Source organism: Oncorhynchus mykiss, chromosome 21 (assembly GCF_013265735.2).
Source record: "Oncorhynchus mykiss isolate Arlee chromosome 21, USDA_OmykA_1.1, whole genome shotgun sequence".
In the NCBI taxonomy this organism is placed as follows: domain Eukaryota; kingdom Metazoa; phylum Chordata; class Actinopteri; order Salmoniformes; family Salmonidae; genus Oncorhynchus; species Oncorhynchus mykiss.
The window spans coordinates 63188554-63204322 of NC_048585.1; the positions used below are offsets into that span (position 1 = coordinate 63188554).

The 15769-nt window shown below is 42.1% G+C and overlaps 1 protein-coding gene across 1 annotated transcript in view; it reads left to right on the forward strand.

The window, feature by feature from the left end:
- Positions 1 to 15769, forward strand: part of LOC110500912 (voltage-gated potassium channel subunit beta-3-like) — a 60885-nt gene that overhangs the window by 26339 nt on the left and 18777 nt on the right. The window contains exons 9-10 of the mRNA XM_036958398.1: positions 7640 to 7734; positions 8633 to 8753. Coding sequence (XP_036814293.1) covers positions 7640 to 7734; positions 8633 to 8753 — 216 coding nt within the window. The remainder of the gene's footprint in view (positions 1 to 7639; positions 7735 to 8632; positions 8754 to 15769) is intronic.

Consider the following 15769-nt stretch of genomic DNA (forward strand, 5'->3'; position numbering starts at 1 on the left):
TAACACACCTGAATAAACTAATTAACTAATAAACTAACCCCAGCTAACACACCTGAATAAACTAATTAACTAATAAACTAACCCCAGCTAACACACCTGAATAAACTAATTAACTAATAAACTAACCCCAGCTAACACACCTGAATAAACTAATAAACTAATAAACTAACCCCAGCTAACACACCTGAATAAACTAATTAACTAATAAACTAACCCTAACCCCAGCTAACACACCCAAATAAACAAATTAACTAATAAACTAACCCCAGCTAACGCACCTGAATAAACTAATTAACTAATAAACTAACCCTAGCTAACACACCTGAATAAACTAATTAACTAATAAACTAACCCTAACCCCAGCTAACACACCTGAATTTACTAATTAACTAATAAACTAACCCCAGCTAACACACCTGAATAAACAAATTTACTAATAGACTAACCCCAGCTAACACACCTGAATGAACTAATTAACTAAAAAACTAACCCTAACCCAGCTAACACACCTGAATAAACTAATTAACTAATAAACTAACCCCAGCTAACACACCTGAATAAACAAATGTATTAATAAACTAACCCCAGCTAACACACCTGAATAAACAAATGTATTAATAAACTAACCCAGCTAACACACCTGAATAAACTAATTAACTAATAAACTAACCCTAACCCCAGCTAACACACCTGAATAAACTAATTAACTAAAAAACTAACCCTAACCCCAGCTAACACACCTGAATAAACTAATTAACTAATAAACTAACCCTTACCCCAGCTAACACACCTGAATAAACTAATTAACTAATAAACTAACCCTAACCCAGCTAACACACCTGAATAAACTAATTAACTAATAAACTAACCCCAGCTAACACACCTGAATAAACAAATGTATTAATAAACTAACCCAGCTAACACACCTGAATAAACTAATTGGATTCTGAGAACTAGTTGATAGACTGTCACCATGATAGACTGCCACTGTGATCACCTGAAAAACATAAATAGTGTCACAATTACTTGTTTGCAAACTATAGCAACACAGCGCTCTCATATCAAAAGTACATGCTTGTGGTTGGCAAAGAAAGCAAACACATACAGGCAACAAACATATATTGAAGTGTTGTCAATGTGTTCAGAGTTGGATCATGTCTACATACAGTAGCCAGGTGAGGTGAGGTGAGGTGAGGAGAGGAGAGGGGAGGAGAGGAGAGGTGAGGAGAGGAGAGGTGAGGTGAAGAGAGGTGAGGAGAGGTGAGGAGATGTGAGGTGAGGAGATGTGAGGTGAGGTGAGGAGAGGTGAGGTTAGGAGAGATGAGGTGAAGAGAGGTGAGGAGAGGAGAGGTGAGGAGAGGAGAGGTGAGATGAGGAGAGGTGAGGAGAGGAGAGGTCAGGAGAGGAGAGGTGGGCTCAAACTAGTGATCCTCTACTTGCAGAAATAGTGTATGTTTGTGATTCCTCTGGCGACTCACCTGCCCTCATGTCTCCTCTCTCTCTCTTAGACCATCGTACTGTACTCCTCAACACCACTCATTCATGTCTCCTCTCTCTATTATACCATGGTACTGCTCTTGTACTCCTCAGTCTTGCCTTCATCGTTCTTCAGTGAGAAGAGGTGGTGGTACTGGGGGGGGGTATAAATACAGGTATTCTGGTTGGAAATGGGCTGCTTGTCGAGGCAAATAATGCATTTCTAAACCTTCTAAAAAGACATTGAGGAGCTGAAGAGAGGATACTCACATGTACATGGAGAGGAAGCCATAGCTGGAGGTGACTCCGTATGTCTCCTAGTTGAACATCTCACTGGCATCCCAGCCAATAGACTAACAGAGATACAAGGGGATGGTGGTTAGTGTCTCAGTGACACCAGACTGGTGTACTACACAGGCTTTTTCTCTCCCAAATGTTGTGTTATCCAATTGGTAGTTACAGTCTTGTCTCATCGCTGCAACTCCCGTACGAACTCGGGAGAGGCGAAGGTAGAGAGCCGTGCGTCCTCTGAAACACATCCCAACCAAGCCGCACTGCTTCTTGACACAGCGCACATCCAACCCGGAAGCCAGCCACTCCAGTGTGTCGGAGGAAACACTGTGTACCTGGCGACCATGTCAGCGTGCACTGCAGGCGGCCCACCATAGAAGTCGCTAGTGGGATATGGGACAAGAAAGTCTCTGCCGGCCAAACCCTCCCTTAACCCGGACAAGGCTGGGCCAATTGTGCACCACCCTCAACTCAGAATCTCTAGTGGCACAGCTAGCACTGTGATGCAGTGCCTTAGACCACTGCGCCACTCGGGAGGCCCTTCACAGTGTGTGTCAAACTGTCTGTCACCAGAGGGGTACACTACGAAGCAAGCTACGAAGCTCAGGGTTTAATACCTAGACTACCCATGATGATGTATTGGTTGATCTAACTATAACTAGACTACTAGTCGTTACTTCTGGCACCGACAGAGATGGCCGCCTCGCTTCGCGTTCCTAGGAAACTATGCAGTTTTTTTTTTTTTTTACGTGTTATTTCTTACATTAGTACCCCAGGTCATCTTAGGTTTCATTACATACAGTCGAGAAGAACTACTGAATATGAGAGCAACGTCAACTCACCATCAGTACGACCAGGAATATGACTTTCCCAAAGCGGACCCTGTGTTCTGCCTTTCACCCGGGACAACGGAATGGATCCCAGCCTGCGACCCAAAGCAAAGATGTTGTAAAATAGGGAAAAAAAGCGGTCTTCTGGTCAGGCTCCGGAGACAGGCACATCGCGCACCACTCCCTAGCATACCTCTCGCCAATGTCCAGCCTCTTGACAACAAGGTTGATGAAATCCGAGCAAGGGTAGCATTACAGAGGGACATCAGAGACCCTAACGTTCTTTGCTTCACGGAAACATGGCTCACTTGAGAGACGCTAACGGAATCGGTGCAGCCAGCTGGTTTCTTCACGCATCGCGCCGACAGAAACAAACATCTTTCTGGTAAGAAGAGGGGCGGGGGCGTATATCTTATGTTTAACGAGACGTGGTGTGGTCACAACAACATACAGGAACTCAAGTCCTTCTGTTCACCTGATTTAGAATTCCTCACAAACAAATGTCGACCGCATTATCTACCAAGGGAATTCTCTTCGATTATAATCACAGCCGTATATATTCCCCCCCAAGCAGACACATCAATGGCTCTGAACAAACTTTATTTGACTCTTTGCAAACTGGAAACCACATATCCTGAGGCTGCATTCATTGAAGCTGGGGATTTTAACAAGGCTAATCTGAAAACAAGACTCCCTAAATTGGATCAGCATATCGATTGCGCAACCAGGGCTGGTAAAACCTTGGATCATTGCTATTCTAACTTCCGCGACGCATATAAGGCCTTGTTGCTCCCTGCCTACAGACAGAAGCTAAAACAAGAAGCTCCTGCGTTCAGGTCTGTTCAACGCTGGTCCGACCAATCTGATTCCACGCTCCAAGACTGCTTCCATCACGTGGACTGGGATATGTTCCGCACTGCGTCCAACAACAACATTGACGAATACTCTGATTCGGTGAGCGAGTTCATTAGAAAGTGCATTGAATATGTCGTTCCCATAGCAATGATTAAAACATTCCCAAACCAGAAACCGTGGATTGATGGCAGCATTCGCGTGAAACTGAAAGCCGAACCACTGCTTTTAACCAGGGCAAGGTGACCGGAAACATGACCGAATACAAACAGTGTAGCTAGTCCCTCCGCAAGGCAATCATACAAGCTAAGCGTCAGTATAGAGACAAAGTAGAGTCGCAATTCAATGGCTCAGACACAAGAGGTATGTGGCAGGGTCTACAGACAATCACGGATTACAAAAAGAAAGCCAGCCACGTCACGGACCAGGATGTCTTGCTCCCAGGCAGACTAAATAACTTTTTTGCCCGCTTTGAGGGCAATACAGTGCCACTGACATGGCCCGCAACCAAAACATGCGGACTCTCCTTCACTGCAGCCTACGGGAGTAAACCATTTAAACGTGTTAACCCTCGCAAGGCTGCAGGCCCAGACGGCATCCCCAGCCGCATCCTCAGAGCATCCCCGTAGCACTCACTTCCGTCATCATGAAGTGCTTTGAGAGACTAGTCAAGGACCATATCACCTCCACCCTACCTGACACCCTAGACCCACTCCAATTTGCTTACCGCCCAAATAGGTCCACAGACGATCTCAACCACACTGCACACTGCCCTAACCCATCTGGAAAGAGGAATACCTATGTGAGAATGCTGTTCATCGACTACAGCTCAGCATTTAACACCATAGTACCCTCCAAACTCGTCATCAAGCTCGAGACCCTGGGTCTCAACCCCGCCCTGTGCAACTGGGTACTGGACTTCCTGACGGGCCGCCCCCAGGTGGTGATGGTAGGTAACAACATCTCCACCCCGCTGATCCTCAACACTGGGGCCCCACAAGGGTGCGTTCTGAGCCCTCTCCTGTACTCCCTGTTCACCCACGACTGCGTGGCCATGCACGCCTCCAACTCAATCATCAAGTTTGCGGACGACACTACAGTGGTAGGCTTGATTACCAACAACGACGAGACGGCCTACAGAGAGGAGGTGAGGGCCCTCGGAGTGTGGTGTCAGGAAAATAACGTCACACTCAACGTCAACAAAACTAAGGAGATGATTGTGGACTTCAGGAAACAGCAGAGGGAGCACCCCCCTATCCACATCGATGGGACAGTAGTGGAGAGGGTAGTAAGTTTTAAGTTCCTCGGCATACACATCACAGACAAACTGAATTGGTCCACTCACACAGACAGCGTTGTGAAGAAGGCGTTGCAGCGCCACTTCAACCTCAGGAGGCTGAAGAAAAGCACTCACAAACTTCTACAGATGCACAATCGAGAGCATCCTGTCGGGCTGTATCACCTCCTGGTACGGCAACTGCTCCGCCTACAACCGTAGGCTCTCCAGAGGGTAGTGAGGTCTGCACAACGCATCACAGGGGGCAAACTACCTGCCCTCCAGGACACCTACACCACCCGATGTCACAGGAAGGCCATAAAGATCATCAAGGACAACAACCACCCGAGCCACTGCCTGTTCACCCCGCTATCATCCAGAAGGCGAGGTCAGTACAGGTGCATCAAAGCAAGGACCGAGAGACTGAAAAACAGCTTCTATCTCAAGGCCATCAGACTGTTAAACAGCCACCACTAACATCCAGCAACTTTAATAATGGGAATTGATGGAAATTGATGTAAAATACTGTATATCACCAGCCACTTTAAACAATGCTACTTAATATAATGTTTACATACATACATTACTCATCTCATATGTATATGTATATACTGTACTCTATATCATCTACTGCATCTTTACGGGGCGGCAGGGTAGCCTAGTGGTTAGAGCGTTGGACTAGTAACCGGAAGGTTGCAAGTTCAAACCCCCGACCCCCGTTCTGCCCCTGAACAGGCAGTTAACCCACTGTTCCTAGGCCTTCATTGAAAATAAGAATTTGTTCTTAACTGACTTGCCTTGTTAAATAAAGGTAAAATTTAAAAAAAATGTAATCCATGTATCACTAGCCACTAAACTATGCCACTTTGTTTACATACCCTACATTACTCATCTCATATGTATATGTATATACTGTACTCTACATCATCTACTGCATCTTTATGTAATCCATGTATCACTAGCCACTTTAAACTATGCCACTTTGTTTACATACCCTACATTACTCATCTCATATGTATATACTGTACTCGATACCATCTACTGCATCTTGCCTATGCCGTTCTGTACCATCACTCATTCATATATCTTTATGTACATATTCTTTATCCCTTGTGTGTATAAGGTAGTTTTGGAATTGTTAGGTTAGATTACTTGTTGGTTATTACTGCATTGTCGGAACTAGAAGCACAAGCATTTCGCTACACTCGCATTAACATCTGCTAACCATGTGTATGTGACAAATACATTTGATTTGATTTAGTGATGATGTATTGGTTGATCTAACTATAACTAGACTAATCATGATTATGTAACTATCAAACTAGGCTAATCATGATGACAGCTTGAAAGACATTTTGGACCCTACAGTGAAAATGGTTAACTTTGTTAAAGCAAGGCCCCTGAACTCCCGTGTGTTTTCTGCATTATGCACTGATATGGGCAGGGACCATGTAACACTTTTACAACATACTGAGGTGGGCTGGTTATCAAGGGGCAAAGAATTGACACGTTTTTTTGAATTGAAGAGCTTAAAATTTTCTTTACTGACCATAATTTTCACTTTGTCTGACCACTTGCATGATGACGAGTTTCTCACATGACTGGCCTATCTGGGTGATGTTTGTTCTCCCCTGAATGATCTGAATCTAGGATTACAGGGACTCTTCAACTATATTGAACGTGCGGGACCATATTGAGGTTATGATTAAGAAGTTGGAGCTCTTCTCTGTCTTCATTAACAAGGATAACACACAGGTCTTTCCATCATTGTATGATTTTTTGTGTGCAAATTAACTCAAGCTTAGGGACAATGTCAAATGTGATGTAGCGAAGCACCTGAGTGAGTTGGGTGCTCAATTACGCAGGTACTTTCCAGAAACGGATGACACAAACAACTGGATTCGTTATCCCTTTCATGCCTCCAGTCCACTTACCGATATCTGAACAAGAGAGCCTCATCGAAATTGCAGCAAGAGGTTATGGGAAAATGTAATTTAATCAGAAGCCGCTGCCAGATTTCTGGATTGGGCTGCGCTCAGAGTATCCTGCCTTGGCAAATTGCGCTGCTAAGACACTGATGTCCTTTGCAACCACGTACCTATATGAGAGTGGATTCTCGGTACTCACTAACTTAATACAGGCACAGACTGTGTGTGGAAAATGATTTTAAGACTGAGACTCTCTCCAATACAACCCAACGTTGCAGAGTTGCATCCTTTCAAGCATTCCCTTCTCATTAACCTGTGGTGATTCACAATTTTCATCAAATAAGGTTTTATATGTAAGACGGCTAAATAAAGAGCAAAATTATTGATTATTATTTTATTATTATTTGTGCCCTGGTCCTATAAGAGCTCTTTGTCACTTCCCACGAGCCGGGTTGTGACAAACTCGCGCTCATTCTTCTGTTTAATAAATGTATTGTATAGTGTGTGTGGCAGGCTTACAATGATGGCAAAAAAACAAAACTTGAGAGTTCGCTGACCCTGGTGCTAGAGGAGGTACGCAGCTGGAGGTTGAAATGGGTAGAGGACTATAAAACGTTTGGGAACCACTGCTGAAGAGAATCATTGTACCTTCTAAACCGTTGAGAAATATATTTTCAATATCCAAAAATATTGTATTTTCAACAGTTTGAAGCTGGTGTGCAAAACCTAAATTAAAAGAGGCAAAAATGACATTTCAGCATAGAAATAGCAAAAGTAGAACATATCAACCGCTTCTTAGACTTCCTTTCAATGAGAATGACAGATCTATTACTCACATTTCTATGTGAATTTGGCCGGTCACCCAAAAAGTTACACATTGCAGCCTTAATCCCAGGTGTAGGATAGAGGATGTGGTCCCCTCTAGCTGGGGGTCTGATATCAGGGTTACAGATTGAATAGAGCCTTTAGTAACTATCTGTTCTCAGGTGTAGGAGTGATGACGTGGTCCCCTCTAGCTGGAGGTCTGATATCAGGGAAATACAACGACGGAGTTCCTGAAGACTCTAGAGCTGCCATGAAGGTACAGACACAACAACCCGCACGTACCAACACACACACACACTTTCTTATTTTTTACAAATATGTTTTTATGGTATTTTAAGATTTCTGGACCAGATCAGTCAAATTGGAACAAATCAGTCAAATTTATTTATAAAGCCCTTCTTACATCAGCTGATATCTCAAAATGCTGTACAGAAACTCAGCCTAAAACTCCAAACACTCCCTAGAAAGGCCGAAACCTAGGAAGAAACCTAGAGAGGAACCAGGCTATGAGGGGTGGCCAGTCCTCTTCTGGCTGTGCCGGGTGGAGATTATAACAGAACATGGCCAAGATGTTCAAACGTTCATAGATGACCAGCACGGTCAAATAATAATAATCACAGTAGTTGTCGAGGGTGCAACAGGTCAGCACCTCAGGAGGTTATGTCAGTTGGCTTTTCATAGCCGATCATTAGGAGTATCTCTACCGCTCCTGCTGTCTCTAGAGAGTTGAAAACAGCAGGTCTGGGACAGGTAGCACGTCCGGTGAACAGGTCAGCGTTCCATAGCCGCAGGCAGAACAGTTGAAACTGGAGCAGCAGCACGACCAGGTGGACTGGGGACAGCAAGGAGTCATCAGGCCAGGTAGTCCTGAGGCATGGTCCTAGGGCTCACATTCTCTGAGAGAGAGAGAGAGAATAAAGGGAGCTGGAACTGTAGCTGGAGGCTGTATTAATACCGCTGGACATTTCATATAAACTAACCTGCAGTAGAATTCATCCACTCTCTGAGACAACACCAATATGGCTATCCATTGCCAGACATCAATAAGCCCAGTTATACAAACTATGTGTGTGTGTGTGTGTGTGTGTGTGTGTGTGTGTGTGTGTGTGTGTGTGTGTGTGTGTGTGTGTGTGTGTGTGTGTGTGTGTTTGCAGGGCTATGTGTGGATGAAGGATCGAATATTCAGTGAGGAGGGACAGAAACAGCTGGCCAAGATCAAAGAGCTCCACCCTCTGGCTGATCGGATGAACTGCACCCTATCTCAACTCGCTATAGGTAAGGCATTGTGGTGTGTGTCTCTGTGTTTGGGTGTGTTAGTGCTGAGCAATTCACAGAAAAAGTCATAATTGGGGGGTTTTAAACAACTAATTGACTAATGTCCTTGAATTATTTGAATTCCATAGTGTTTTTCTTTCTTTCTTTTAACACATTGCACAGTTTCTCTAGAGATCAGATCTAACTGCGTAATGTTTTAGCTCTGACAGTGTACACAACATTTACCCAATATATACATATATATATATACACCAAATATATACACATACATATACCCAATATATACATATACATATACTCAATACACACACATACATACACACAACATATACCCAATACACAACATATACAAATACACAACATATACCCAATAAACACATATACATATACACAACATATAGCCAATAAACACATATACATATACACAACATATAGCCAATATATACATATACATATAACCAATATATACAAACACATACACACAACAAATACCCAATACACAACATATACCCAATATATACATATACAAATACACAACATATACCCAATAAACACATATACATATACACAACATATAGCCAATATATACATATACATATAACCAATATATACAAACACATACACACAACAAATACCCAATACACAACATATACCCAATATATACATATACATATACCCAATACACACATATACCAAAAATATACTTATACATATACCCAATATATACATATACACAACATATACCCAATATATACATATACAAATACACAACATATACCCAATACACACATATACATATACACAAAATATACATATACATATACCCAATATATACATATACACAACATATACCCAATACACACATATACATATACCCAATATATACATATACACAACATATACATATAACCAATACACACATATACATACATACAACATATACCCAATACACCACATATACCCAATACACCACATATACCCAATACACCCAATATACAACATATACCCAATACACATATATACATATACATATCATATACCCAATACACACATACACATATACCCAATACACATATATACATACACACAGCATATACCCAATACACACATATACATATACCCAATACACATATATACATACACACAGCATATACCCAATACACGCATATACCCAATACACATATATACATATACACAACATATACCCAATACACACATATACATATACCCAATACACATATATACATACACACAGCATATGCCCAATACACACATACACCCAATACACATATATACATATACACAACATATACCCAATACACACATATACATATACCCAATACACATATATACATACACACAGCATATACCCAATACACATATATACATATACACAACATATACCCAATACACATATATACATATACCCAATACACATATATACATATACCCAATACACATATATACATATACACAACATATACCCAATACACATATATACATATACACAACATATACCCAATACACACATATACATATACACAACATATACCCAATACACACATATACATATACCCAATACACATATATACATACACACAGCATATACCCAATACACATATATACATATACACAACATATACCCAATACACACATATACATATACCCAATACACATATATACATACACACAGCATATACCCAATACACACATACACCCAATACACATATATACATATACACAACATATACCCAATACACACATATACATATACCCAATACACATATATACATATACCCAATACACATATATACATATACACAACATATACCCAATACACACATATACATATACCCAATACACATATATACATATACACAACATATACCCAATACACATATATACATATACACAACATATACCCAATACACATATATACATATACCCAATACACATATATACATATACCCAATACACATATATACATATACACAACATATACCCAATACACATATATACATATACCCAATACACATATATACATATACCCAATACACATATATACATACACACAACATATACCCAATATACAACATATACCCAATACACACATATACATATACACAACATATACCCAATACACACATATACATATACCCAATACACATATATACATACACACAGCATATACCCAATACACACATATACATATACCCAATACACATATATACATACACACAGCATATACCCAATACACATATATACATACACACAGCATATACCCAATACACGCATATACCCAATACACATATATACATACACACAACATATACCCAATATACAACATATACCCAATACACACATATACATATATACAACATATGCCTAATACACACATATACATATGCCCAATACACACAAATCTAGTAAAGGAATGGAATTAAGTTTATATGAATATATGGATGAGCAATGTCAGAGCGACATAGACTAAGATAGTATACAGTATGCATATGAGATGAGTAATGCAAAATATATAAACATTAGAATTTCATTGTCTGAATAAAAGCTTTGTACTTACCTCGCCTTCTGGATGATAGAGGGGTGAACAGGCAGTGGCTCGGGTGGTTGTTGTCCTTGATGATCTTTTTGGCCTTCTGTGACATCGGGTGTTGCAGGTGTCCTGGAGGGCAGATAGTTTGCCCCACCATCTGGAGAGCCCTGCGGTTGTGGGCGGTGCAGTTGCCGTACCAAGCGGTGATACAGGCCGACAGGATGCTTTTGATTGTGCATCTGTAAAAGTTTGTGACTGTTTTAGGTGACAAGTCCAATTTCTTCAGCCTCCTGAGGTTGAAGAGGCGCTGTAGCACCCTTGTTGAGGATCAGTGAAGTGGAGGTGTTGTTTCCTACCTTCACCACCTGGGGGCGGCCCGTCAGGAAGTCCAAGACCCAGTTGCACAGGGCTGGGTTCAGTCCCAGGGCCTCAATCTTAATGATGCGCTTGGAGGGTACTATGGTGTTGAATGCTGAGCTGTAGTCAATGAAAGATATTCTTACATAGGTATTCCTCTTGTCCAGATGGGATAGGGCAGTGTGCAGTGGACCTATTGGGGCAGTAAGCAAATTGAAGTGGGTCTAGGGTGACAGGTAAGGTAGAGGTGATATGATCCTTGACTAGTCTCTCAAAGAACTTCATGATGACAGAAGTGAGTGCTACGGGGCGACAGTCATTTCGTTCAGATACCTTCGCTTTCTTGTGTACAGGAACAATGGTGGCCATCTGGAAGAATTTAGGGAAGCAGGCTGGGTTAATGAGAGTTTGAATATGTCCATAGACACACCAGCCAGCTGGACTGTGCATACTCTGAGGACGCGGCTAGGGACAAAATAGAACTGCCAAAGGGGGCGGTGTTGCAATCTACTGCAGAGATAGCCTGCAGAGTTCTGTCTTACTATCCAGGTCTGTGCCTAAAACAATTCAAGCTTTTACTTTTAAAAATCCACCTTTCCAGAAACAAGTCCCTCACCGTTGCCTCTTGCTATAGACCTCCCTCTGCCCCCAGCTGTGCCCTGGACACCATATGTGAATTGATTGCCCCCCATCTATCTTCAGAGTTCGTTCTGTTAGGTGACCTAAACTGGGACATGCTTAACACCCCGGCCATCCTACATTCTAAACTTGATGCCCTCAATCTCACACAAATTATCAATGAACCCACCAGGTACAACCCCAAATCCGTAAATGGTGATCTGTTAATTATCTTGGTTTTCGAAGATTTTAGAAAGGCAGGGCAGGATGGATATAGGTCTGTAGCAGTTTGGGTCTAGAGTGTCTCCCCCTTTGAAAAGGGGCATCTTTCCAATCTTTGGGAATCTCAGACGATACAAAAGAGAGGTTGAACAGGGTAGTAATAGGGGTTGCAACAATTTCGCCAGATCATTTTAGAAAGAGAGGGTCCAGATTATCTAGTCCGGCTGATTTGTAGGGGTCCAGATTTTGCAGCTCTTTCAGAACATCAGCTGTCTGGATTTGGGTGAAGGAGAAATGTGGGAGACTTGGGCGAGTTGCTGCAGGGGGTGCAGGGCTGTTGATCGGGGTAGGGGTAGCCAGGTGGAAAGCATGGCCAGCCGTAGAAAAATGCTTATTGAAATTCTCAATTATGGTGGATTTATCATTGGCGACAGTGTTTCCTAGCCTCAATGCAGTGGGCAGCTGGGAGGAAGTGCTCTTATTCTCCATGGACTTTACAGAGTCCCAGAACTTTTTGGAGTTTGTGCTAATGTTTCTGCTTGAAAAAGCTAGCCTTAGCTATCCTAACTTCCTGTGTATATTGGTTCCTAACTTCCCTGAAAAGTTGCATATCAGGGGGGTTATTCGGTGCTAATGCAGTATGCCACAGGATGTTTTTGTGCTGGTCAAGGGCAGTCAGGGCTGCAGTGAACCAAGGGCTGTATCTGTTCCTGGTTCTAAATTTTTTGAATGGGGCATGCTTATTTAAGATGGTGAGGAAGGCACTTTTATAGAATAACCAGGCATCCTCTACTGACGGGATGAGGTCAATATACTTCCAGGATTCCCAGGCCAGGTCGATTAGAAAGGCCTGTTTGCTGAAGTGTTTTAGGGAGCGTTTGACAGTGATGAGGGATGGTCGTTTGACCGCTGACCCATTACGGATGCAGGCAATGAGGCAGTGGTCGCTGAGATCATGGTTGAAAACAGCAGAGGGGTATTTGGAGGGCAAGCTGTTCAGGATTAAGTCTATGAGGGTCGTGTAATTTATTAACGGTTTGTTTTTGAATTTTAGGACGCCTTAGGTATCACATTTTTTTATTTTATAAAATATTGAATTTGGCCTTTACTACTATAGCCCATATAACGCATTGAATAACAATTCATAAATGTAAAATAGACAGTCAAAAAATAAGCCATAAGGAATAAGGTTTTTGAAGTGTCTGTCCTGTATCTAGGAAATCTAAGAAAGTGCAGGAAATATATATATATATATATATATATATATAATATATATAATAAAAATAAGCGGTTAAAATGTGTTAAAAAGATATATATATATATATATATCTTTTTAACACATTTTAACCGCTTATTTTTATTGGCACAAAACTGCCTCCATACTTCCATTAATTTGTATGGGTAACCTTTAGACACTTGTGGGGGTCGTAGCACAAACCGTTCGCTTTGTGGCCCAAACCGTTCGTATTTCCGGGATGTCTCCTGGTCTGACAAACCGTTCGTATTTCCGGGATGTCTCCTGGTCTGACAAACCGTTCGTATTTCCGGGATGTCTCCTGGTCTGACAAACCGTTCGTATTTCCGGGATGTCTCCTGGTCTGACAAACCGTTCGTATTTCCGGGATGACTCCTGGTCTGACAAACCGTTCGTATTTCCGGGATGTCTCCTGGTCTGACAAACCGTTCGTATTTCCGGGATGTCTCCTGGTCTGACAAACCGTTCGTATTTCCGGGATGTCTCCTGGTCTGACAAACCGTTCGTATTTCCGGGATGTCTCCTGGTCTGACAAACCGTTCTGTAGCTCTGCCACTTTCCACAGAAGATCCGGTGGTGCGACAGGCGGACGCTGTGGACTGAGACACAGCCCACGCTAAACAACAGATATCTCTAGTTTAAACTGACGGATTTAGACTGGGAATATTTTATTATGTTAGTTAGATTGATGCAGCAGTGCGTCAATAGACTCTAGGGGTTAATTGTTTTATTCTGTGTTACAGCATTCAACCCACATAATGCATAGTGCATTTAATGTTAAAAAATACAACAAAACATTATTGATCTTAACATATTTTTTACAATCGTACAAATTGCTCAGCACTTGGCCATGTGTGTCTGGGTGAACTGTGTGTGTAAACTGTATTCAGTTTGTTCATTCGTCTGGAATTATTATTAGTTAATATTTTCACAACTGTTAGTCAATTGATATCTTCCTCCCTTTACTCTTCTGTCTGTCTGTCTGTCTGTCTGTCTGTCTGTCTGTCTGTCTGTCTGTCTGTCTGTCTGTCTGTCTGTCTGTCTGTCTGTCTGTGTCTCTGTCTGTCTGTCTGTCTGTCTGTCTGTCTGTCTGTCTGTCTGTCTCTTTGCCTTTCTCTGTCTTTCTGTCTGTCTCTCTCTCTGTCTCTCTGTCTGTCTGTCTCTCTCTCTGTCTCTGTCTGTCTTTCTCTCTGTCTTTCTCGTTGTCTGTCTCTCTGTCTGTCTCTCTGCCTGTCTGTCTGCCTGTCTCTCATCTGTCTCTGTCTATCTCTCTGTTTGTCTGTCTCAATCTCTGTCTCAATCTCTGTCTGTCTGTCTGTCTGTCTGTCTGTCTGTCTGTCTGTCTGTCTGTCTGTCTGTCTGTCTGTCTGTGTGTGTGTGTGTGTGTGTGTGTTTCTCACTTTCTTTCTGTCTGTCTGTCTCTTTATCACTGTCTGTCTGTCTGTCTGTCTGTCTGTCTGTCTGTCTGTCTGTCTGTCTGTCTGTGTGTGTTTCTCACTTTCTTTCTTTCTGTCTGTCTGTCTGTCTGTCTGTCTGTCTGTCTGTCTGTCTGTCTGTGTGTGTGTGTGTTTCTCACTTTCTTTCTGTCTGTCTGTCTCTTTATCACTGTCTGTCTGTCTGTCTGTCTGTCTGTCTGTCTGTCTGTCTGTCTGTCTGTGTGTGTGTGTGTGTTTCTCACTTTCTGTCTGTCTGTCTTTCTCTTTGCCTTTCTCTGTCTTTCTCTCTGTATATCTCTTTGTTTCTTTGTCTGTCTCTCTCTCTCTCTCTGTCTTTCTCTATGTCTGTCTGTCTGTCTGTCTGTCTCTGTCTGTCTGTGTGTGTGTGTGTTTCTCACTTTCTTTCTGTCTGTCTGTCTTTCTCTCTGTCTTTCTCTCTGTCTGTCTGTCTGCCTGTCTGTCTGTCTGTCTGTCTGTCTGTCTGTCTGTCTGTCTGTCTGTCTGTCTGTCTGTGTGTGTGTGTTTCTCACTTTCTTTCTGTCTGTCTGTCTTTCTCTTTGCCTTTCTCTGTCTTTCT